Raw genomic sequence first — 27,613 nt, forward strand, 5'->3', positions numbered from 1 at the left:
TTCTAAAATAAGTAAGTTCTGTAGTTAACAACTGTATGCAAAGTAGTTCACTTACTGCGTTGCTCTGATTGGTTGTAGGTTTACCGACTATCCAATTGAGTGCAGAGTTTTTTTTTCTGGTTCGGTTATGACACGCCTCATGATCAAAGCCCTACGGAGCGGTTTCAGACTCATATTCCGACAAGAATATGAGTATGACGAAGTCAGGCTACAGGATAGCTACATTCACGCCGAATCAGAAGAATATGATTGCCAGTTCTGTATTTATATGGTTACATTCACACGCAGTTCAGTCATTGCTAACACTTTATTTCAATGGCCCACTTTAGATATTCAACTAACTCTAAGTAAATAACTCCAATTAGCAGTCATTAAAGTATTAGTAGACTGTCTGCTTAATATCAAATACTATAGAATTACACAAGACTTGTCAATTGTACTGTTTTGAAATGGGAAAAGTGCAACGCTCAATATGACGGAATTAGTCCCGCCTTCTAAATAAGAGCCAATCGGCAATTGGTAAAGTCATCGCGTCACAGCAGCTGCTGTCCCAGAGTCAGTCAGAGGCGCTTCCATTGCGCATGCGCATTAGCTTGATCCAGCCTGAAAAATGTCCTTTCCTGTCATGATTCGAGTGTTTTAGAAAGATATTTATGAGACAGTTGTCAGATTTCATTGGCGAGTTCAAGTATGAAATCTAATCGTAAGCTTTGCAAACATTTTTTTAGAGAATTTAATGTTTCCCCATTCAAAAAGAAAAGAGCTGCGATTGCACGTCCGAGAGGCGTTTCAAAGATGGCCGCCGAGTGAAAGGACTTGTTTTAAAGGGACTTTGTTAATATCTGCTAACACTTTCATTTGATGCTAAGATCTACTGACCTTACGTAACTTTACAACTACGTCAAATTAATTCTACAAACCTGAACTCTACAATTCTACTCTAATGAGAGTTAGTTGACCTGTAGTTGCAACGTTTCTTACAGTTAGCAGAATGTCTAATGTGGACCAAAATAAAGTGTAACCAATTTTTTTTTTAACACATTCTATAACTGGAACCTGTAAATAATAATGAGAGAACAAGACTTTTCGGTTTCATGGTCGTCGCCATCTTTGACATTACTTTGGTCACGTTTGCTATTGCTTCTGGAAAGAGAATATGTGCTTGACTCCCATAAGTATTTGAAATGCTAACTGTCAGCTCCTGTGTGAACGGGACATCGAGACTCGCACCAAATGCGGTTGCCAAACCCAAAAACTAATCCTATTTGGCATCTCCATTTCAGATAAACCCGAATGAACAGTAATTGCTTGTAAACAAACATCACCATGTCGTTTTTGGCGGCTGATTCTTGGTTTCCTCGAGATTGAGCTGCAATGCAGACCAGATTGAATGTAGTTAGTCTAAAGTCTACGGCACACTAGACGAAATCTGGCTCTCCCTGTAATGGTATCACTCTCATGGTTTTTTAGCCAGACTGTAGAGGAGGCGGAAAAAGCCGTGTTACATAACGCTGTGTAATGGATCCCAGAGGGTCTCCTGCTGTTCTGAATGGACAGGATTGGATCAGTGGGTGTGACAGTACTTCTAATGTTTCTCATGTGTGGAACTTCACAGCACTACTGCCAGGCTAGTACTGTCCTTATTAAGCAAAATTATATGAATATTTACATACAAGCACTTCTGTTTTATTTGTTATGAATCTTGTCTTTTGCACCCCACAATGTTCCAAAGAAAAAGAGAACAAGAGAGAGAAAAAAAGTAGGTTCTTGGTTTCACCAAATGCTGTTTTTGTAGTGAAGAGTAATTTGAGTATGAGCAACGGTATTTGGTAACAGCACAGTGACCTCTTATGTGTCAAAATGTAAAAAAAATATCTATTTCTCACATCATGACCCCATTTAGTACCCGTGTTACTGGTCTTCGGAGTACATTAGTCCAAAAGAAAAAAGAAGATGGTAATCATTTACCAAAATTAAATCATATCTGGCTTAAAGGGAAAGTTCACCTTAAAACGGAAATTAGGTGATCGTTTACTCAACCTGGTGTTGTAATGTCGTATGCCCATTTTTTTTTATGCAAAAGGAGAATGAAAAAAATAAATTTCCCACTCACACTCGTCCATTTAATGGCAGTAAATAGTGACCAGAATTAAGTTTTTTTTTTGAAAGACCCAAAAGTATCACAGAATGATCCCATGTACGTTACCACTTATGTTTTTGTATTATTTAATGAAGAAATGTTATGTATTATTTAATGAAAATCCTGACCTTGGCCATTGGTTTTCTGTGCACAGCGCATGTTCCTGAGACTCTATCAGCACTGCAGTTCACTAACTGATGACTTGATTTTTTTTAGGGTGAACTGTCCTTTTAACTGATAAATAATGGATAGTAGAGCATCTACACTCATCTTCAAACAAGTCCATCACATCTCACATCTTACCTGGACAGGCGTTTCTTGTGCAGGGATAACCTCTGGTTCAACTGCAGGCTGTTCCTCTACAACACCGACTTCCTCAATCACAGGGGCGACGGCAGCGGGCTCTTCCTGTTTGGGCTCAACAGCTGCCTTCTCCTCAGTCTTAATCTCTGCCTGTTGGAGCAAAGAGAACAGCAAGCACACTTTTACCAGTGTGGTAACACACAAGTACCTAACTAACTTAAAAGAACAGTTCACCCAAAAACAAAAATTAGCATATACTAACCCTCAAGCCATCCTAGGTGTACATGACATTATTATTTCAGGCGAATACAATCAGAGTTATATATTAATAGATGCACTTTTATGATGGAGAGATGCACTTTTATGATGAAGAGATACACTTTTATGATGGAGAGATACACTTTTATGATTGATATATGCACTTATGCTGGAGAGATGCACTTTTATGATAGAGAGATGCACTTCCATTTGGGATTTGGCATTTGGGATTGGGGATTTGGGATTGGGCATTTGGCATTGGGCATTTGGCATTGGGCATTTGGCATTGGGCATTTGGCCATTTGGCATTTGGCCATTTGGGATTGGGCATTTGGCATTTAGGATTGGGCATTTAGGATTGGGCATTGGGCTTTTGGCATTTAGAATTGGGCATTTGGCATTTAGTATTTAGGATTGGGCATTTAGGATAGGGCATTTGGTATTTAGCATTTAGGATAGGGCATTTGGTATTTAGTATTTAGGATTGGGCATTTGGTCATTTAGGATTGGGCATTTGGCATTTGGGATTGGGCATTTGGCATTTGGCATTTGGGATTGGGCATTTAGGATAGGGCATTTGGTATTTAGCATTTAGGATAGGGCATTTGGTATTTAGTATTTAGTATTTAGGATTGGGCATTTGGTCATTTAGGATTGGGCATTTGGCATTTGGGATTGGGCATTTGGCATTGGGCATTTGGGATTGGGCATTTGGCATTTGGCCATTTGGGATTGGGCATTTGGCATTTAGGATTGGGCATTTAGGATTGGGCATTGGGCTTTTGGCATTTAGAATTGGGCATTTGGCATTTAGTATTTAGGATTGGGCATTTAGGATAGGGCATTTGGTATTTAGGACTGGGCATTTAGGATAGGGCATTTGGCATTTAGTATTTAGGATTGGGCATTTAGGATAGGGCATTTGGTATTTAGTATTTAGGATAGGGCATTTGGTATTTAGTATTTAGGATTGGGCATTTGGTCATTTAGGATTGGGCATTTGGCATTTGGGATTGGGCATTTGGCATTTGGGATTGGGGATTGGGCATTTGGCATTTAGGATTGGGCATTTGGCATTTAAGATTGGGCATTTGGCATTTAGGATTGGGCATTTGGCATTTAGTATTTAGGATTGGGCATTTGGCATTTAGAATTGGGCATTTGGTCATTTAGGATTGGGCATTTGGTCATTTAGGATTGGGCATTTGGCATTTAGAATTGGGCATTTGGTCATTTAGGATTGGGCATTTGGTCATTTAGGATTGGGCATTTGGTCATTTAGGATTGGGCATTTGGCATTTGGGATTGGGCATTTGGCATTTAGGATTGGGCATTTGGCATTTAGGATTGGGCATTTGGCATTTAGGATTGGGCATTTGGCATTTAGGATTGGGCATTTGGCATTTAGGATTGGGCATTTGGTATTTAGGATTGGGCATTTGGTCATTTAGGATTGGTCATTTGGTCATTTAGGATTGGGCATTTAGGATTGGGCATTTGGTCATTTAGCCATTTAGGATTTAGGATTGGGCATTTGGCATTTAGGATTGGGCATTTGGTCATTTAGCCATTTAGGATTTAGGATTGGGCATTTGGCATTTAGGATTGGGCATTTGGTATTTAGGATTGGGCATTTGGTCATTTAGGATTGGTCATTTGGTCATTTAGGATTGGGCATTTAGGATTGGGCATTTGGTCATTTAGCCATTTAGGATTTAGGATTGGGCATTTGGCATTTAGGATTGGGCATTTGGTCATTTAGCCATTTAGGATTTAGGATTGGGCATTTGGCATTTAGGATTGGGCATTTGGTATTTAGGATTGGGCATTTGGTCATTTAGGATTGGGCTTTTGGTCATTTAAGATTGGTCATTTAGGATTGGGCATTTGGTCATTTAGCCATTTAGGATTTAGGATTGGGCATTTGGGATTGGGCATTTGGTATTTAGGATTGGGCATTTAGGATTGGGCATTTGGTCATTTAGGATTGGGCATTTGGTCATTTAGGATTGGTCATTTAGGATTGGGCATTTGGCATTTAGGATTGGGCATTTGGTCATTTAGCCATTTAGGATTTAGGATTGGGCATTTAGGGATTTAGGATTGGGCATTTAAGAATTGAGGAGTGTATGCAAATGAGAATGCGTGGCCCAAATACTGGAGGCTGGGTTTGAAATGACTGGTGCGCAGAGGCATCTTATGGACAGCAGAGGGCGCTCCCAGTGCTAAGGAGCACATTGTAAGGTAACCAAACAGAGCGAGTGAGTAGGGCTGGAGCGAGAACTGTACTTCATAATGTGATAACTTCAACTTAATGACAGCGTTGTAACATGTTGGGCGCAAGTCGGGGTTGCATTTAGATCGAACACGTTCGGTGTTGGTAAAATAAACAAGGGGAAGGTGTTGGTAAAGGAAGAAGCCTCAAAGTTACTTGAAGCCTTTTCTTTGTCCAAAACGTCCAGCGCCCGTCTTAACAAAGATGCTAGCTCTGGCTTTGCCATTGTTAATATGGCAGCCAACGTGGATGGCAGAGCACAACAACTTTCACTTTGAAGAGCACACTCTGTCAGCATGCTCCTTAGCACTGGGAGCGCCCTCTGTTGTCCATAAGGTGCCTCTGCGCACCAGCCATTTCAGACCCAGCCTCCAGTATTTGGGCCACGCCTCCTTGTTTGCATACACTCCCCAAAAATACTCAAACGCCCAAATCCTGAATACCAAATTCATTTTTGACTTAGACTAAGACCTTTAGTTTTCAATTTAGACTTTTAGTTTCAAATTTAGACTTTTAGTTTTCGTTTAAGTCTTTTTAGACTTCTAGTTTTCAATCTGACCCAATAATCCCTCCATAGAGTGGAGCTCTGAAGGTGATTTTAGGAGCTCTGTTCTCGTGAAGTGAACTTCAGTTCCTCAAGAGTATTCACTGAAGATCATGTGTGTCACACACACCTGTGTTCAAGACTCCTTGAGCTTTCAACTGCAGCATGTTACACAATATACACTTTTAAATATAGTGGATATACATTTGAAGCCATATATAGAAGGACCCTGGTGTGTGTTTGCCACGTTCAAAGCTCTGGTTACAGCTGTGGTGGCACATTCTAAGTCAAGACCAAACGCGTGCTCACATGAAACCCTCCTGAACTCGACAAGTCAACTAGTGTGATGTTTAAAAGAGCACAAGCACAAGACACATTCTGTACTGGCCGTATACACTGAGGGAGACCTCAGTCCCAATAAATAAAATGCCCAAACAAAGATGTGCATCAGGTGTGCATTGCTTGTTTTAATGTTTTTAGTTCATTTATGAAGCCACTGCTAAATGTTATCATTACATATTATATTGTTATATTATAATGCCATTGGTAATTAGCTTACTTTGCTGTAATCAGAAAATCACTGCTAAAGTATTGTGGTATTCCACCATGTTTCTCACAACCAACTCCCAACCAAAGATCGGGGTTTAAAGAAAATCCCAAGCTTCCTACTCGTTACAACATTGTGGATGTTACCATCTTTAAGAGATAACTTGAATGCACCATAACAGCAATATCAAAAAGACTGAGATGGCCAATCAAATCAAAGGCGGCAGGGCTTGATGTTCACAGATGATGTGTGCAAATTTTGGATGGATGGATGGATGGATGGATGGATGGATGGATGGATGGATGGATGGATGGATGGATGGATGGATGGGCGGATGGATGGATGGGTGGATGGACGGATGGATGGGCGGACGGATGGATGGATGGGTAATTGGGTTGGTGCTTGGTGGGTGAATGGATGGGTAAATGGGTGAATGAATGATGGGTGGATGAATGGATTGGTTGGTGGGTGGATGGATGGGTGGGTGAATAAATGGATGGACCAATGGTTTAGTGTAAATGGGTTGATGGGTGAATTATTGGATGGGTGAATAGATGGATGGGTGGATGGATTGGTTGGTTGGTGGGTGGATGAATGGGTGGGAAGGAGGATGGATGGATGGGTGAATAGATGGATGAATTGATGGATGGATGAATAGATGAAGGGATGGGTGGATGGACCGATGGATGTGTGTAAATGGGTTCATGGGTGAATAGTTGGATGGGTGAATAGATGGATGGATGAGTGTAAATGGGTGGATTGAGGAATGGATGGGTGGATGGATGGGTGGATGGATGGGTAGATAGATTGATGGCAGTTGCTGCAGAATTGCTGACTGCACTTCATGATGCAAATCTCCCATTCCACCACATCCCAAGCTGTTACATTTATAAGTAATATTTTTTACTTATTTACTTTTACTTTTACATTTAAAACGTTTGATGTAAACATTGTACAAATAACATAAGGACTTTACGCCCTCTCAACGTTATGAAAAGTAAAAACATTAAAGACGTTCCAATGTTGTTGAACGTTTCTCTAAACATCATGAGCAAAATGTTGCAAGAGAGTTTTGCTAGCGTTCCCATTAGTTACAACAACAACAAAAACATTCTGAATGTTCACTGAAAACTTTTTAAAACTTTTTTCGTGGTCATGCAAACATTAAAGGAACATTTTTGCAAACATTATGGTAATGTAACGTTTCAATGTTCTCAGTGCGTAAAACAAGAAGTGACATTTAAAAACCCTAAAAGATTCAGGTAAAAGAGCTTCCATGAAAATGCTTTTGTGCTAACTTTTTGGGAACATCATTAGACCAAATCACCAAATCTGAACGAAAGTACATGGATAACTTTGAGAGAACCTTGCCACAGAGTTAGCTAAAGTTCATTTAAAATGATAAAGTTGCAAGAACGTTCTACAAAAGTTATTTAAAGAACGTTTAACGAACACTGATAAGACGGCGTGTCATTTCCTCGAGGACAGACTCCAGAGACAACAAACTAAATTAAACACAGCGCAAAATAATCCCAGCGCGCATCTCACCTGTACAGGTGTTTGTTTCACCGCGATGACTTCAGCTTCTACAACAGGAGCGACTGGAGCGGGCTCTTCCCTTTTCTTTTCAGTAACCAGCTCCTGTACGGGGGCAGCAGCAGGAGCAGGAGCCGGGGAGGGTCGCTCCTCTCTGGGCTGCTGATGCGCAGTAACCCGCTCTGATCTCTCCTCGTGTTGTTTCTGTTTCTGATCTTTTTTTTGCTCCGGTTTCTTCGCCAGGAGCGTCGATGCAACTATAATGGCAATAATCGTAAAGAAAAGTGCGGACAAAATAACAGGCACGTCAAAATCCATGATTGCCTGCGGTTGACGTTGTTGTTATCAAGGGTGAAACTGTAAGTTTGAGCGGGTGATTGTGTTTGCATGTGAAGCGGACGGATTAAGCGCCTCAGCCCGTCCCGTTACAGCTCGTCTGAGCGACAGATCTCATCAAGCCCATGTGCGAGAGACGCACTTCAGAATGGCCGTGGCTTAAAACCTTGTCAGCTGCCTACATAGACAGCATCTATTGGCCTATATGAAGACGCTCAAAATGAAATGCGTCAAGTATCAGCTTTTTAGAAAATCCATAACATCTCAACATTTTTTTTTTATAATATAATGGAGCTAATACATAATTAAATCAACCTGATATTATAGCCTACAAGCGCAACTTTCATAATTCTAAATGTCTGATGCTCATAAATGCTAGTTAGGAAGGTTATAGGGATTTGATTTGAGACACGACCAGTGACTCTCAACACAGCGTCACTCCCCACAGGACAGACCACCCTTTTTAAAGGAGCATCGACGAAACATGGGCTCTTCTTCATATAATTTGAAAAGGAACAATATGATTATTATGGCGATGGAACATGTCCCACTACTAAATTATCTTTTAGGAATAGTTATATTCGTCTGAGGACTGCCATGTAAATATATTAGGTTTTGGCGCAGATTTTAGTGGATATTTCCTGTAGTTATATCGTCACTCTCTTCAACAGCATGAATACATTACATTAAAAACAGCCTATCTTAAAAGGAACAATTTTATGTTTTCTTAAAATAAAGGATGTTATTCCAGATAAATGCTCGATTTTAAACTTCGTGCGAAATTTAATTATCAAACATGATTTTAAACTTTGTAAATCTAAACTTTTGTTGAAAAATAAATACAGTATCCCCTACTGTGTTTTTTTCCAACAAAAGTTTAGATTTACAAGGTTTTTCACGAAAATTTCGCACGAAATTAAAGTTGCGATAATCTTTTCTTTTTCGAACCCGTGTGGATTTGAACCCTATTGGCTGATCTCGTGTGAGTGACAGGTTGCCCCGCCCTCGCTCCAATAAACGCGTCATCAGAGAAGAGGTTATTGTGATTGATTACGACGAGGACACGATTTAAACGAATAACGACGTGCAAGGATAAATCATTTACAATACTCCATTAAAAACAAACAAGAATTGACCACTTTGCTTTAACTTTAAATATATCCTTGTGTAAGTTGCATTTGTCATTTTGTAAGTAAAGTTAAATGCAATTACATTCTTTTTAATGTGTGGTGTCCAGAAAGTAACCTAAAACTAATATATGAATAAATGCAAGACATGTTTTCCTTAAAAAATATTTTACCTCTTTAAAAGTTATGAGATAAACTGGGTTTATGGTGGTTTGTGTGTCAAATCTTTTGAATTTACCTTGCCACAAATAACCCCAATGACGCATTAAGAGGAATTATGGTTATGTAAGGGTCAAAAGTAATCAATCAGTCATAGTGAACTGGACGCAACATCATCACACCCCACCTCAGACAATATGCGATATGCAAAGACAATGACTGCACCGAGACAAATACATAGAAACTTTTATTAAACAATCATCATCATTCATTGTATTTTGATCTCAAGGTGTCACATGACCGAGCCATTGAAGAAGACAGATCTGAAGCAACGAGAACGGCAGGCTTCATCCATATCGTGTTAAATCGTAATATTTGCCATTCAAATCCGCAGCTGAGAAACGAGATATGAGAAATACGAGAGCTCAAAGCAACCGACATCAGGTAAAAATAGGCACTTTTTAACCACATCTTTCCTCTTTGATGCGTTACACGTGGTCACAAACATTTCAACAACACTCGCTCTGGACATTAAATGCCTCACGTCCAATCACAACATAAAAGACCGTTATTGTACCCCTGAAACAAATTTAGGTCATGACAGGTTACCAGTTTTGGATTAACGTCATCATTACCTTCTGTTAAAAAAAAAAACGAATTCAAAACTTTAAGACATTACAGGTTAGTCACTTTCCTCTTCTGTGTGGCTCATATTGTGCACTGTAGAATAAATAAGCATTAGCGCCCTCTTGTGTTTCACTTATGGTTTAGAACAGAACAACACCTCCTGTTTCAGTCAAACCCCACAAACGTGCTAATTTAACCAGCGAACCCAACGCTAAAGGACTGTGTGACGAGTTAAAGCAGAACCAGATCAAACCGGACCGAAGGCTGTGTTCATAGGGCTTCTAATTAAACCTTTAGCATTTTTAGAATCAATTATTCTCTTAAACTGAGTGACTTAATGATTTAGTGAAGAAAAAAGCAGCACGGATACCAGTTTTAAGTACTATGGGCAAGTTCTCTGCGAACTGAGAGAGAGAAACGGCTCAGAATCAGTAAGATAATCGATTTCTAGGTTCACAGAGCTTTACACGCATCAGGTCCAGCCGTTTTACCTCAAGATGGGGCGTGATATTGGACATATAAAAACGGCAGATGAGTGACCTTGGCACTGGGATATCCGGAGTGTGACATCAGCAAAGGCAACACGAGAAGGGTTTCCCATCTTTCCCCTCGGAGCTGCTCCTCCGGCAAGCACATTATTTGGGTGACTTGTTCTTGTTGATCTCAAAAGGCGCACTAAGGCTGAGTTTTGTTATCACGAGGGTGACGTCACCGGGACGAACTGCGCTCTTTGCTCACGCAGTCGTCCTGGCTTGTGATGTCCCCGTTTCCCATCTGGCCACAGGTTTTCCTCTTCTTTCTGCGATGGGTCATGGCGTCCCCCTCGGAGCCCGAGTCGGCCTTCAGGAGGAAAGATAAACACAGTCACAAACAATGCCAAAACATTAAAAAATATCCTCATTGCAGATTTATTATGTATAAAATTCCGACAATTGAAATTGTTTACATGCGTCACGGCTGAAAACATACCTTGATTAGTTTATTCTAGATTCATATTGCATATTATTTCTTGCATTAAAGAGGATCTATAATGCTTTTTTATGCCTGGTTCAGATTACACGATTTTTTTTGTCTGTTACGATAGTCTGTAGCCATCCACTTGTCAATCGAATTATCTGAAGTTTGGTAAAAAAAACACGTGCGAATAAAGCTGGTGAAAGTGTGTTTCCATCAAACGGCTTTAACGCGAATAAAAACCTGTATGTAATGACGTCACATGCTGTTTTGCGATCAAATTGGTATATCGAATTGATTTGAGACATTTTAAAGGAGAACTCCGGCGAACAATGAACCTTTGGTCTAATAAAACATCGGTACCTAGTCAACCGTTCTCTGAGATTTTTTTTTATGATAATCGAATGTTAAGAGTTTAACCCTTGTGCATTGTTCAAATTCACTACCCTTTCGTTATGTTCGTGGCTGAAAAAAGCCACTACTTTAAACTGCTGTAAAAATGTATCAGATAAATATTTTTTTCAAGTTTTTTTGCATAAATCTATTAACCGACCTCAGTCCTGATCAAAACTACTAATTTTTTTTAAAAAATTCAGGATTTTAACTCTTTAATTGCCAAATTCATAAATGATGTCACTGATTTCGGGGGAAAAAAAACACAAAATGACTTATTTTCAATATAAAATATGATTGTGGACTGGATTTTTTTTTACCTTTTATCACAGTCTTGGACATGTCAAAGATCAGTAACAACATTGGTTTTGATGCATTGTTAGTTTTTGTGTAGCATCAGATTTTAACTTTTTCTCCCTCATTTACTGTTCGTGGCTGTTTTTGCCCCATTGACTTCCATTATAACCACATTTTTTGATTGCAAAGCCATGACACCATAAAATCATGCATTTTTGATTGTTGATGGTTTTCCCTGTTGGGAAGAGGTAAAATTTGTAATTTTTACTGTTGATAACCAGGTGGAACCATTTAACCCTTTAGACAGGCCTGTGCAAAAAAAAGCTTAGTTTCTGGCTTTTACATGCAGTTATATGGAGTATAATAGCATATTACAGTGTGTATATGTGTGTGTGGGTGTGCGTGAGTGTGTGAGAGAGTGTGAGAACTCACCTTGATGCGTCTGAGAAAATAAAAATATACACTTCAGCTCTCAAAACTACATGGAGTAAACAAAAACAAAGTAAGTGTATTTATGCATCTGCTGCCTTTTGATGGTGAGAAATGCAGACTAAACAAAAACAAAGCAAGTGGATATAAACGCTTGTCATTTGATGGTGAGAAGAGCAGCAAGCAACATGAGAGAGGGCTTGACTTGTAGTGAAGTTTTAGAGATGATTATGCAGTCTGACCCCTCCAGCGAGCTGCAGGAGGTATTGTCTTCTCACTCTGACCGCAGACTCAGGACAGTCAGATCCTGGTTTGGATGTGGCACCCTCATCATCATCTCAAGCTTCCACTGAAGGCGAGGAGGATTCAGATGATCCTGGATCTGGATGGACTGGGAGAATCTTGAGAGGGACATGGTGGTTCTGAAAATCGCACGACCACTGCGATCATCCCACAGGCAACGTGTGGACTCCCCTCTGGATCTGTAGACGCTGGCCAAAATCAGTAGCCCCATGCACAGAGATCTGTGGAGTCCACAGATCCAGGATCCTCTGAATCCTCCTGGCCTTCAGTGAGCTCTAGCTTCCACTGAAAGCAGGAGGATTCTGTGGATCCTGGATCTGGGTGGATTGGGAGAAATGGTGAAGTATGGTTTTCCACCAATGCGGAGACAATTCCCTTTCTTCAGCCTGCAAGAGGCGTGAGTCGAGGGCCGACACGCAATGCTATCGCAATGGTTCAGAACATGGATTCTGTGTTCAATCTGTTTTTTTACGGAGGAGACGACTGACCTCATTGTCAGCATGACCAACCTCCATGGGCACCGCACAATGAGAAACTGGACTGGGGTGGACTCCACAGATCTCTGTGCCAACATGGGGCTACTGATTTTGGCCAGCGTCTTCAGATCCAGAGGGGAGTCCACACGTTGCCTGTGGGATGATCGCAGTGGTCATGTGATTTTCAGAGCCACCATGTCCCTCTCAAGATTCTCCCAGTCCATCCAGATCCAGGATCATCTGAATCCTCCTCGCCTTCAGTGGAAGCTTGAGATGATGATGAGGGTGCCACATCCAAACCAGGATCTGACTGTCCTGAGTCTGCGGTCAGAGTGAGAAGACAATACCTCCTGCAGCTCGCTGGAGGGGTCAGACTGCATAATCATCTCTAAAACTTCACTACAAGTCAAGCCCTCTCTCATGTTGCTTGCTGCTCTTCTCACCATCAAATGACAAGCGTTTATATCCACTTGCTTTGTTTTTGTTTAGTCTGCATTTCTCACCATCAAAAGGCAGCAGATGCATAAATACACTTACTTTGTTTTTGTTTACTCCATGTAGTTTTGAGAGCTGAAGTGTATATTTTTATTTTCTCAGACGCATCAAGGTGAGTTCTCACACTCTCTCACACACTCACGCACACCCACACACACCACACATATACACACTGTAATATGCTATTATACTCCATATAACTGCATGTAAAAGCCAGAAACTAAGCTTTTTTTGCACAGGCCTGTCTAAAGGGTTAAATGGTTCCACCTGGTTATCAACAGTAAAAATTACAAATTTTACCTCTTCCCAACAGGGAAAACCATCAACAATCAAAAATGCATGATTTTATGGTGTCATGGCTTTGCAATCAAAAAATGTGGTTATAATGGAAGTCAATGGGGCAAAAACAGCCACGAACAGTAAATGAGGGAGAAAAAGTTAAAATCTGATGCTACACAAAAACTAACAATGCATCAAAACCAATGTTGTTACTGATCTTTGACATGTCCAAGACTGTGATAAAAGGTAAAAAAAAATCCAGTCCACAATCATATTTTATATTGAAAATAAGTCATTTTGTGTTTTTTTTCCCAAATCAGTGACATCATTTATGAATTTGGCAATTAAAGAGTTAAAATCCTGAATTTTTTTAAACATTTAGTAGTTTTGATCAGGACTGAGGTCGGTTAATAGATTTATGCAAAAAAATTTGAAAAAAATATTTATCTGATACATTTTTACAGCAGTTTAAAGTAGTGGCTTTTTTCAGCCACGAACATAACGAAAGGGTAGTGAATTTGCCCAGAGTGTACTGTTGAGTTTTTGAAAAATTTCAAAGCATTTTCCCAAAATATGTGTCAAAATAAGATTTGTCACCAAAAATCATTCCATTTGCTGAAACAAAGAAAAAGTTACGGCCAAATTAAGACTAAAAAATACCCCTTAGTGGCTGAAAAAAGCCACAACAGCACATAAGGGTTAATCTCTAAAAACTGTTTAGCGTATAATGCTAGTAATGGGGGCATTGACTAAGTAAAAAGAAATCGCTAGTTTATACCACTAACAAGGCTCAAAATAGCCCCACACTAACACAGTAACATAATGAGGCTCCCTACATGCAAAACGAAGCATTGAGAACTGTGTAAGTGTACAGACCGTTTAATAAGAAGATACTTTATGAAGACAGTTCACTTCGCGTATACAGACAGGAGCCATCTTAAAAAATAGTCTTGATAAGTCGAACCACGAACGTCGTGCTGAGTGATCTGAACTGTATGAAGTTCAGCGAACTTCTGAACTGTATGAACGGCGTTCGTGGATCGACTTATCGAGACTATTTTTTAAGATGGCTCCTGCCTGTATACGCGAAGTGAACTGTCTTCATAAAGTATCTTCTTATTAAACGGTCTGTACACTTACACAGTTCTCAATGCTTCGTTTTGCATGTAGGGAGCCTCATTATGTTACTGTGTTAGTGTGGGGCTATTTTGAGCCTTGTTAGTGGTATAAACTAGCGATTTCTTTTTACTTAGTCAATGCCCCCATTACTAGCATTATACGCTAAACAGTTTTTAGAGATAAAACTCTTTACATTCGATTATCATGAAAAAAACTCAGAGAACGGTTGACTAGGTACCGATGTGAACCTAGACCAAAGGTTCATTGTTCGCCGGAGTTCTCCTTTAAGATGTTTCCATTCATTTTCGCACTGAATCGAACAACATTCAAGCAAACTTTTGCGAAAAAAGTTTTGTTAGACAAAACGGATCGCGCCATCTACCAACAAATTCACAAGTTGAAGCCTAATAATGCTTATTATGTGCCAGTTGATAGCGACATATGTATGGGATAATGTATGCGAGGCGGTTGTTGTATATATTCGCTATAACAACCGCCTCGCTGTTATTATCCTGCTCATTACATATAAATCAACCAAATAAATCAATAAATCAATTATTTGACACAAAATATTGACTTAAAAACGAGTTTATTGATTTAAAAACGAGTATTGCTTCTGCTAAAGAAAATAGTCGGTTCCGTCTCTGAACTGCGTCCATGGCAACGGTGTGTTTACTAGCAGCGCCGCAGTCCGTTAACTAGAAATAACAGACCACATTCTACATTACAACTCAACCAAGCCACGTAAAAACAAGCAAAACTAACCTAAGAAAACAATGACGCTATAAACATTGCTATGATGATGGCGATGCACGTAAATGCCCGACGACAGCGGAGGTGACTGTGGTTTGGGAACGAGCGCTCCATCAGTTCTGGGAGATCGTGGTTCACGGAAACCCTTTGGTTGAAGCATCTTTTTGCTTTGTCCACTTACATCTGTCTTTGTTGACATCCGCCATGTGTGCGCAAACAGACTGGCCGGAAATGAATGTCTTCTGACGTGTTGCAACCATAAAAGGGCATAAAACTTAATCGCAATTCATTATTTATTCGGCAAATAACGTTTCCATCAGCTTTTATCGCATTAGCCGTATAACGATCAAGAGAAAACCCGATGAGACCGAACGTATTTCATTTGAGTCGATTTTCATGAAATTTCATCGAATTTTACTGTTTCCATAAGGCATTTTTCATTCGATATCACTTAATTCGGATAAAAAAAAGTGTCGATGGAAACATGGCTACTGTGTCAGATTACACGATTTTGACTCCTAAAATCTTGTCGTGGACAAGACACGTCACGTTGCTTCCTGACCAGTCATCGCGTGCCGTCTTTAACATGATGTCATCGAGAAGGCGAAACTAGTAGCGAGTGACTAACGGAAACGAACGTAAACAAACAATGGATGAAGCGGTGAGTGTTGTATTGGCTGTCCTGTGTTCAGAAAAAAGTAAAAAAAAAAACAAAGAAAACCCGACAATGGACGCGTTCCTGAATAGCTCGAAGGGCTGTCAATCCTCCAAAGAGAACTTGAGGTAAAATATTGTTTTCTTATATATTTTTACTTTTAGTTTTAATGTTAGCACCATCATCTCTCTTTCGTTTCGCCATTTTTGAAAGTTGTGTACAGAAAAGCTTCTGTGCTCCTATTGGTCAACCTCATACATGTGACCGAACCGTCGTGGACGACCGTTAAAAAAATTAAACATGCTAGTCTTTTTGTCGTGAAGCATCGCAGACGCGGCGTAGGTTGTCGCCCACTATGACACACTATACGAGATTATACGATCGAATCTTGCGTCCCGACGCCCGTTGTCGTTTACGAATCCCCACGACACCCTACGTCAAACGGATCGTGCCAAAATCGGACTAAAATCGTGTAATCTGAACCAGAAATTACATGTTCAATTGTCTTTAGTGTGTAAAGCTGCTGTTTGAGGACGCAAAGTCCCTCCAGCCGGGGTTATTCTTTATATCACAACCATAGACTGTAAAAAAAGATGGACGACGCCCCTTCGCTCTTTTCCATCAGAGAGAACCGAGGCCGCCAGTGTCTCGATATGACGCTGACATCTTGGGACCGGAGTCTGCGCACTTGCGTGTTTCGGGACCAGTCATGCGCAGTCGTGAGCAGGAAGTAAAGCCGCGAAATCAAGGCCGCGCCCTCCATCGCGCTGAATCAAACGCAAGCACACGCCCCGCACTTTCATTAAGTGGCCTCTGTCTGCTTCGTTCTTCTCCAATGGTGTCCGCTGATTGTAAAACCTTGTTAAAATAAGGTAAATACAACTACTAACCACATAATCAACATTATTAAAAAAGTCCGCTGGTGCTTTCAGTGACTACCTCGCTCAGAGAAACTGTCAATCATGATGTCAGAGCACCGTTTTTATCATCACATAACTACCTAAAAACAAATTTATTTTAAAAACAAACTCTTGAAATTACATCAACGTGATAGAAACTACAGTAAATGACAGAAACTATCTTTGGAAAAAGGATATGTGAAGTGTAATTTAATTGTTTAGTTGGTCTCACGTCCCGTTTAATAACATGGGGAGGCGGGGGTTACGAGCTATACTAGGACCGGTCACAGGGGGGCGATCGAGACGTTTTGGCTTCACTTTTGAGGGCTTGTGCGGCACGCTTGATCACAACACACTGATCCAGCCGACCAGTTAGAGCACAGTGTTTTGAGAAGGAGGGGCTTCATGGAGACAGGAATAGAGTGTTACTGAGAGACTGCGGGGAGAGGAGCCGCAACAATGGAGAATATGAGAAATATAATTGTTTTTTTTAATATTCAAGCATGAAAACCTGTTATAGATCCCCCAAAAAAGGACATAATAGGAATTCTTTAAAATGTGGAATTTGAATGGCTCATTTTTGATTAAAATGATGATTCCTCTAAAAATAGATTAAATGCATATTATTGCAGGGCAGAGAGGGATCGGGAATATTCATAATCCATTGTCATTAAAATCTGAGATCAATTAATCGTTAGCGTTAATAGCACAAATTTCAAGTGAAGAACTCGTAGCCTACCTGTATATGATCATTGTCGTAAATATTGTCCAGAAATAACAAAGAACTGCAATATTGCTGTTAATACATTTCTAAGCCATACATTTAAAATCCAATCCATTTCCAATTTTAATACACTGTTGTTCAAAGTTTTGGGCTCTGAAAGAGTTTTTGTTTTTCAAAGTCTCTTCTGCTCACCGAGACTTTTATTTGATCAAAAATACAGTAAAAACAGTAACAGAGAAACATTTAAAATGAATACAACTTGTTTTCTATTGTAATATCTGTTCAAATGTAATTTATTCCTGCGATCAAAGCTGAATTTTCCTCATCATTACTCCAGACTTTAGTGTCACATGATCTTCTAGAAATAACTAGAAACATTTAATATTAATATCAATGTTGAAAGCTGCTTTTAATTGGTCCTCGCTGAATAAAAGTATTAACTTCTTTAAAAATCTCAACACTTTTGAATGCTAGTGTGCCGTTTAATAAGTAAAGAAAATACAGATACAGCATCAATAAAACTTTACTTTGAGGACTGTGAATCATATCTGACATTTATGACCCTCAATTTGCCAGATAATAACACGTCAGTACAGCCAGTGTTTTCAAAATCTGCTTATGGAGCGCATAAGTGCTTTAATTAAGTAAATTATTAATGTTGATAAAAACAACGTCATCAAAAGGCTGAAAAAAAATTATCTTTTTGGCCCAGGCTTAGTTATGATGTAGAGCTTGGTCACATGGGCCAGTCTGTGAGCAAGTGTATCTGATGTATCTAGTGTGTGTGTGTGTGTGTATCTAGAGGAGGAGGATGTACCTCTGAGCCGGAGTCGGAGGAGCTGGAGGAGGACGAGGACGAGGAGTCACTGGAGCTGTCCGAGGCGATGCCCGTCGATTCCTGCAGGTCCACTTTATCTGCCAGAGCTGCGATATCTGGCCTTTCCTGTTTCAGGATCCTGACATTCAAACCATCAAAACAAACAATCATTGAGAAAGTGCTTTCACACTTGACTGTTTTCTTCACACATCTAAATTCTCACTGACACTTTCTCATTGGCAACCAAATCCACTAACGTTTGACTAGATCCTTAAGAGATCTCGATTCAAACACCTCTAATCTTATTCCTGAATGACAATGATTCAGCATACGACTGTTAAAGCTGTGAGAAGTACGATCACAGTGAACATTCGGATCTGCGTTGGCCAGAGCCAGAGACAGGCATTTACGTGCTATTTTGATCCGTTTCTGTTCAGAATCACAATCTCTGTATTAACCCTTATGCTGCATTAGGGACATTTTTGGTCTTTTGCAGTTTAATTTCTTTGACCATTTTGGCTGTTTTAATGCCAATGGTATGAAATTTGGCAAAATTGTGACTTTTTGGATACATGTAAAAAATGTGATCCCATTTTGCAAAATATGTATAACACACACTGTGTAGATCAAATAGTAACACTCAGCACCATAAAGACCAAAAATGGCCCATTGAAACCCATTAAAACGTTGTTTAAATCTGAGGCTGTCAGTAATACATGAAACATGATTTTTGCACAAACATCCTTTCATTTTGAAGCAAAAGCATTATATTTGCATTATATAGTGTATTCCACCAGATGACGTCACTACATATTTATTCCCTATGGGTGGAAATGCACCTTATTTTAGGCAATAGGCAATGTTTAATAGGTGGCCATTTTTGGTCTCTAACGCGCTAAGTGGGATTTTTTGCAAAGTGGGACTGTGATAATCCAAATCTAAAGTTTTCTCTTTGCATTTAGTTTATTGAAAATAATTGAATTTTTGTGTTTTTTCCTCTTATACAAATCGATGGTTTCGCAAACAAAACTGGTAATTAAAGGGTTAAAATCCTGAAATTGAATACATTTTTGGTAGTTATGATGAGGACTGATGCTGGTTAAAAGATTTAACTTGGTAAAAGTGAAAAATAATAATAATATATAATATTTTAGGCAATGTTTAATATGTGGCCATTTTTGGTCCTTAATGCACTCAACGGTGTTAAAAATCTAATGCAGCACAAGGGTTAAACAAACTGTGATTATCAATATATCCAGAATCATGCAGCTCTACTTCGGAAAAAAAAAACTTTATTAGGTCTAAAATTGTTAGTTGTGGAGAGAATTATACTATTATAGTTATTTTATATTTTAATTTTATACTATAATAATGGTTAAGAATATTTTTAATTCATTTCCATTTTTATATTATCCTTTTAAAGTTCTAGTAACTTTAGTACGTTTAAAAAAAAAAATCGTTTTTATTTCCGTGTTAGATTAATCAACTTAGGTAAACTAAAAAAATTAAAACTAAATGAAAATGAGAAATGCTAGAACTAGATGAAATCAACTAATTTCAAGATATTACATATTTTTTCAGTTATTGTTTATTTTATTTAAAACAGCAAAAATGTTGTAGTTTAATTTAACCATGGCTGCTCCTCCATTGTTGGTCCGAACAGTTCTAGACGCATTTCCACTTTAACTCTCTTTTTTTAAATGTATTTATTTATTTTTTTATTGCTAAAATGAAAACAACAGTATACAAAACATACAACATTAATATTACCCTTACCAGGGGGTATCACATACATTCAAACAAATTGTAAGTAATACAAATATTTCTCGTTTTCATAGCCTTTTTGTTCAAAGAACCACTTATTAAGTTTATATATGATAACATATCACAATAAAAATGTTTAAAGGCTGGTTTTTGTTTTATATATTTGCATTTGCGGATATAGAATTTATAGAAAATTTATAATAAAAAACATTCCACTTTAACTCTCTCTCGACACTGTTGTCGGACCGTGACGTCGCCACTCGGGACTGGTCACATGTCTGCCAGTTTCTCTGTAGCTGGTCAAGCGTGCGATTTGAGCAAAGTAAACACAAATAAAATGAGCAGAAATATCTGATCATCCTCCATAAAGTGGTCTCTAGTTACGCCTCACGCCGTCAGTAACTCCTGCGTTATACAAATGCAACGACCGGTGCATTTGTAACACATTGAAAAGAGCTCCACTATCAGCCCTATGGTAGAAAATTAAATCACATCTAGAAACAAACGGTTACGCAAACGGTGGAGAAGCAGCTAATAAGGTCGAGAACGTGGCTAATTCAATAACATCTACAGGTAAAAGTCATTTGAAAAGTAGTGAATGAAGTTGAAGAAGTCAGACAGAGCGGGGTCTCACCGGTACCACTTCCTGGAGAGCTTGGGTCGGCCTCGCACCGTCTTGTGCCACACGATGGGGAAGTTCGTGGTGCTCGCGAAATTCTGGGTCACAGCAATAGTCGTATCCAAGTTCAGGACGACATGCCACCATCCACCTATGAACACCACAAAACATGCGGTGTTCATGTCACTGTTCAATAATAATTCACTCTGCAATGATATCAGTGTTGGTGGCTCTTAAGGGCATTTTGACAATATTCTGAGCAACTAAAATGTTTGTATGATGATTCAGTTTCCTTAGCTTTTATATTGCATTTATTATTTGTGTTGTCATGCTAACGATTCATATTCATAATCCATTTATCTTGTATTTTTTCCACTAGTGTATTTTATAGGGCTGGGTAATGACACAAATTTCACAATTCGATTCGATTTCGATTCACAAGCTTGCAATTTGATTCGATTCGATTCAATATTGATTATTTTGGATATCAGTTACAATAAATGCCAAATTTTCTCAAGGGAATCAAATCTCTTAACTAATGCTGTAAACTATGGGAGTCTAGTTGTAGCCTACTAGGCTTCATTAGCCTAATATGAAGGTAATAATGAATGAATCACTTAAATTACACTTTTATTTATTTTATAATAAGAAGATTATATGAAATATAAACATTTAAATGGTGGCTGTCATAAAAACTTGCTAGATTTATTCAAATATGCATTAAATATTGAAGAACATTAAGATTATAATGCATATGTAATATGGTGTATATATTTAGGACAATGCTCCTCTCTAGAGTTATTTTTTTCTAGCTGACTAACGAGTTTATGTGGGTTTTCTGAGGTAAATATGACGATTGATTACAAGCTGTTTAATTGACGTCTTTCCACGGTTGAAACGCTGATTGAGCGAATGAATGTGACATGATACGGATTTCGATAAGTTGTACTCTATCTTTTAACACACTTTCAGATGCTCATTCATGTTTATTTGGCGCTGTGACTGGTATTATTAAGCCGGAAGAGAGATCAGCGCTGCTGCTTCTCCAGAGCGATCTCACGCCACAGCGCCAAAACATTATTTATGTTTTTGAATTTCTAAAGAAAATGGACGTAATTTGAAAATTGAGACTTTGTTTCATATCAATTGAAACAAAGGACAAAGATTATTGCGTTTTTTTTTGGATGCGAGCAGCCGCGATACAATGTCCCATCCATTCAAATGAAACAGGATGACTAATCGATTCTTGAGATTTGAGAATCGATATCGGTTTGTAAAAATGAGAATCGATTAATATCGAGAAATCGATATTTATTACCCAGGCCTAGTTGTTAAACTCAAAAACTACCCTTGTAAAGTTAATCCCATTCGATTAGGGCTTTAGCAAACATCTGTGTGTGTGTGTGTGTGTGTGTGCAGGGACTGACCGGGCACAAACACGGTCTCGCCCGGGTGCTGGAGCACCTCCAGGGGCCTGAATTCGGCCGGCCAGGAGGGCTGCTGTGTGCGGGGGTAGATGACGTTGAACCAGGTGATGGCCTCGTCCTGCTGGTTTCCCCCGTCCTCTCGCGTCACCTTGATGAGCTCACGGGGCGTGTGTGTGGGGAACAGGCACCAGCGCTTGTGGCCCTGAACCAGGGCGTTCCACGCACTCGTGCCGAGCGGATCGATGTGGATGCCCGTCCCAGAGCGGGCAGGACCCATCACAAACCACCTGGGTGAAGAGTGAAAAACAGCCTAAATGGACTGAAAACACATCGACTGTTAGCTAATGTCCACCGGCAGGGCACAGTTATACGCTTATTAAACACAAATCACTTTCCCTCCCTTTCAACGAATGTCATAGCAAAAATAATTAGATCATATCTAGGGCTGTGCAAAGATTAATCATGATTAATCGCATCCAAAATAAAAGTTTGTTTACATGATATATATGTTTGCTGTGTATAATTATTTTGTATATATAAACACACACACATGCATGTATATATGTTTAAAAAAATGTGTTTATATATACAGTATTTACATGCAAATAATTCTTAAATATATACATGCATGCATATGTGTTTATATATATATATATATATATATATATATATATATATGTACAAAATAATTATATACAGCACACACACATATATTATGTAAACACAAACTTTTATTTTGGATGCGATTAATTGCAATTAATCTTTGCACAGCCCTATTTATAACACATTTTTGTAAATTTCATATATGGGGGATCAATCAATTTTCTATTCTATTCTTTCTTCCTTTCAATAAATGTATGACCAATTAAATAACAAAAACATTTATATTATATTTAGGGCTGTCAAACAATTAATCGCATCCAAAATAAAAGTTTGTGTTTACATAATATATGTGGGTGCACGGTGTATAATTAATTATATATATATATATATATATATATATAGACCATTTCACAAGATGTAAACAACACTGGTCCAGAAGCACTTCCTGTTTCAGTTTGTAACTGTTTTCTTTATTTCACATGTAAAGAAAACATCTTAAAGATGTTTGTTTAACTTTTTGATTCAGTTTTATATGTTCTGTTGGTTGTATTTTATCCCAGCTTTTATGTAGTGTTAAAAAACTGAAACAGGAAGTGCTTCTGGACCAGTGTTGTTTACATCTTGTGAAATGGTCTATATATAAATAAATAAACACACACACACGCTTGTATATATTTAATAAACATTTTCATGTATATACTGTATATAGATTTATAAATAATTTATACAATATATAAATATTTTATTTATAAACATTTTTTTCTTAAATATTTACAAGCATGTGTGTGTATTTATATACACAAAATAATTATACACAGTGCACCCACATATATTATGTAAACACAAACTTTTATTTTGGATGCGATTAATCACAATTAATCGTTTGACAGCCCTAATTATATTACATTACATTATAATATAATTAATACATTTTCTCCCCAGGGGTTTTAATAAAGCTTTATATTATAACATACTGTATGTATGATATTATATTTCCTCTTTAAGAGATCAAATTTATCTAATTCTATTTTATTTGACCCCTTTTCAACAAATCTAATAAATAGCACAACATTTTTTATATTGTATTACATTATATTAGAGGGCGACGATATATTTTATTCAAATTTTTTAAAATGCTTTTACAATTAATTGTAACTTGTAAATAATCTTGTAAATCTATCGCTTGTGCTATTCTGGTTATCCGTTGCTGGTGTTGACAACAAAAATTATATATAAAATTATCGATAATGTCGACTAATTGTTTCAGCTCTAATGCAGTTTTATTTGTGTAATAAAGTTCAGCACAACTTTGAGTGTTTTGATTCAGTATCATTTAATTAACGGCAGGTTCTGCACAACTCAGTTATCGGTAACATCCAAAATTGCTCGACCTCTATATGATATATTGTTTTTCAACAATATTGTTTTATTTCAAGTGAAATACATATAAAAAATAATTATATGAAATTGTATTATTTACACCCTTCCTGCAAATGTAACACTTAAAAATTAAATTACATTGAATTTCCACTTTGGGGATCAATAAAGTTGATCAAATTATATTATATTATGCTATATTATATTATAAGAATAAGTCTAAAAACAACAGTATTAATTGTTATACTTTATTTTCTAGAAATAAACTTTAAATTTGATTTGTTAAAACTACCAACTTTCATGCCATGCTATACTGTCCTAATTAAAATAATACGTAAAAAAAAAAATATCATGGGATTTATGCCTCTTACGCTTTCTGAAGTAATGGGACCAAAAAGAGTAGCTAACCTGTGGCCAGTAGGTGCCATTGGCAGCTTGTTTAATTAATTAATTAATTAATTAATTAAATAACAGCTAGCAAGCAGGATGCGTTACCTGTACGGCGGGCGTCGCTTCTCCCCCGCAAACTGAAAGAGGTCGTCCCTGAAGAAAACGGGCACCTGGTAGTCCTCCAGAAGCTTGCGGCGCTTGGCGTGCTCCCCGAAACTGCTGTCGAAGATGTAGAGGGGGCTGTCGTCGCGGGTCGACTCCAGATACTCCACGTAGTACTTCATTTTCATCTTGACAGAGTAGCCGTCGTTGTCCTCGCCGCATTTGAACTTCTGGTTGCGGTATTTGCGCTTGAGTCGCTCCAAGGTCCATTTGTCCCGGCCGGGCCACGACTCCTGGCAGTTGAGCAGGACCACGGGCTTGTACGGCTTCTCGAAGCGCTGGATGAACTCCTCGGGACTGAGGCGCAGGGTGTCCACTCGCTCCACGTTGTCCTGGACAAAAACAGTAGAGTTAGTTCATGTCGATTCAAAGCAGCTTTACAGAACACCGCACACATTAAAGGGATAGTTCACCCAGAAATGAAAATTAGCCCATGATTTACTCTCCCTCAATTCATCCTCGTGTGTATGACTTTCTTCTTTCAGATGAATACAATCAGAGTTATTTTACAAAAAAATCCTCTTCCCAGCTTTTTAATGGGAGTGGATTGCAACCATCAGTATGAAACTCTCAATTATAAAAGTAAAAAAAAAAAACTTTTATGATGGATAGATGGACTTTTATAATGGATATATGCACTTTTACGATAGATAGATGCACTTTTATGATGGATAGATGCACTTTTATGATGGATAGATGCACTTTTATGATAGATAGATGCACTTTTATGATGGATAGATGCACTTTTATGATGGATAGATGCACTTTTATGATGGATAGATGCACTTTTATGATAGATAGATGCACTTTTATGATGGATAGATGCACTTTTATGATGGATAGATGCACTTTTATGATGGATAGATGCACTTTTATGATATATAGATGCACTTTTATGATGGATAGATGCACTTTTATGATGGATAGATGCACTTTTATGATGGATAGATGCACTTTTATGATGGATAGATGCACTTTTATGATAGATAGATGCACTTTTATGATGGATAGATGCACTTTTATGATGGATAGATGCACTTTTATGATGGATAGATGCACTTTTATGATAGATAGATGCACTTTTATGATGGATAGATGCACTTTTATGATAGATAGATGCACTTTTATGATAGATAGATGCACTTTTATGATAGATAGATGCACTTTTATGAAGGATACATGCTCATTTATCATGGAGAGATGCACTTATGATGGAGAGATGCACTTTTATGGACTTCAAAACAGAAATTGCCATTCACTGCCATTACAAAGCTTTGAAGATCCAGGACATTTTTTTTTTATATTACTCTAATTGTATGTATTCGTCTGAAAGAAGAAAGTCATACTCACCCTGAAGTCATCCTAGGTGTATAAATCATGGGCTAATTTTTATTTTTGGGTGAACCTTACCTTTAATGTCAAGAGCATTGAAAAGTGATGTTGAAGGCCCGTGGACTACCATAAAGAAAGAACTATTATGTTACTGAATGCGCTTAAACTCAACCTATTAAAACAAATGTCAAATCAATTACATAGAAATGTTTTTTTCTACTCCAAATCAAGCCAAAACCTTTAAAAGGTCCACTGAGAAAACTAAAACTCATTACAGGGAACAGGCACAAGGCCAGGTTTGTAAAAGAGCAACAGTGCGCAGTTTGCCTTAATGATGGCTCAGCTCTTGCTGCTCAGATTATTCTTAGCAATATATAATTATTTTCAGAAGCAAACACTCATATGAAACCTCATATGAAATGATTCAATTACTTTACATACGAGCTTCAATTAGATTTGATGACACATTATACATTACTGTCTTCATGATCCTTCAGAAATCATTATAATAAAAGTGATAGTAAATATTTCTATTTTGATTAAATGCTGTTCTTTTTATTCATCAAAGAATCCTGAAAAAAGTTTCACAGGTGCCATAAAAATATCAAGCAGCACTCCACACTGAAGACTAGAGCAATGATGCTGAAAATTCAGCTTTGATTTAACATAGGCTACATTCACATAAAAACAGCTATTTTAACTTCTAATATTATTTCATAATATTATGTTTTCCCCCTCTATTTTGATCAAATAAATGCAGGCTTGATGACCATAACTTTTTTCAAAAACATTAAAAATTAAATAGTTAATGTTTCCAAACTTGTGACCAATATTTATGTGCTTACGTCATTATTTAGCCTTCTTCTTAAAATCAAAACGTGTTCGTTACTGTCACTGTACAAGCAACAACAAACTTTTCAAGTGTCTTGTAAACGAGGAAGTGTGTACGTGCGGCGAGCAACGTAGACACTGGCCGTCGTCACAAAAACATGCGTGTGTAACGTTAAAAACAAAATACAAAACCGCGACGGTATGTAACGTTAACGTTACTCCGCACGAACTGTAGCGTTACCTTCACGGTCCTGTGCGACACGTCGAAACTCTCGCAGTAATCGTGTTTGATCCAGTCGCTCGAGTCCTTCAGCTCGGGTCTGGCGCTCCGCTTCGCTTCTTTGATCCGTTTCTTACTCTTATGGTTCATTCTTCAGGGTTTCGGCACGTCTTGTCTTCGGGTGACGCTTTTTTAGCCCGCGTGCTATGTCCGATGCCAATGCAATGAAAGTCTATGGAGAGTGGCTAGTCAGTCACTGGAGGCCTTGTAGATGTGTGTGTAGTTCTTTCGCGGACGACAGTACAGTGCGCGATACAGGAATCAAGTTATGTTTATTTCAGAGAGACGGAAGATTGATACACAGAAGGGTTCGGGGTAATAAACTAAAGTTAGATAACCTGGCGGCAGCAAGCTTCTTTCACGCCGTATGGCGCAATCTAACC

At 38.3% G+C, this 27,613-nt stretch overlaps 2 protein-coding genes across 6 annotated transcripts in view; both read right to left on the reverse strand.

The window, feature by feature from the left end:
• LOC120464551 (uncharacterized) overlaps window positions 1-8,082 on the reverse strand; it is a 43,187-nt gene extending 35,105 nt beyond the window's left edge. For 4 of the 5 annotated variants that reach the window (XR_016155203.1, XM_089128844.1, XM_089128846.1 and 1 more), the window contains exons 1-2: window positions 7,616-8,082; window positions 2,444-2,593 (exon numbers count right to left, since the gene is read on the reverse strand). Coding sequence is in view for 4 of the 5 variants with exons in the window: in XM_089128844.1 (XP_088984970.1) it covers window positions 2,444-2,593; window positions 7,616-7,921 (456 nt within the window). In the remaining variant the exon portion in view is untranslated. The remainder of the gene's footprint in view (window positions 1-2,443; window positions 2,594-7,615) is intronic. The other variant, XM_089128847.1, reaches the window with a different exon arrangement.
• Window positions 8,083-9,459: 1,377 nt separating this feature from the next.
• On the reverse strand, window positions 9,460-27,332 carry jmjd6 (jumonji domain containing 6, arginine demethylase and lysine hydroxylase). The gene is made up of 6 exons (XM_039654025.2): window positions 27,192-27,332; window positions 24,731-25,119; window positions 22,256-22,542; window positions 20,844-20,979; window positions 18,446-18,584; window positions 9,460-10,692 (listed from the first exon to the last, which is right to left on the reverse strand). Exons 1-6 carry the CDS (start codon window positions 27,318-27,320, stop codon window positions 10,561-10,563), a joined length of 1,212 nt encoding a protein of 403 aa, XP_039509959.2. The 5' UTR covers window positions 27,321-27,332; the 3' UTR covers window positions 9,460-10,560.
• Window positions 27,333-27,613: the final 281 nt, after the last annotated feature.

This window comes from Pimephales promelas, chromosome 3, assembly GCF_988280905.1.
Source record: "Pimephales promelas chromosome 3, fPimPro1.hap1.1, whole genome shotgun sequence".
Taxonomy (NCBI): domain Eukaryota; kingdom Metazoa; phylum Chordata; class Actinopteri; order Cypriniformes; family Leuciscidae; genus Pimephales; species Pimephales promelas.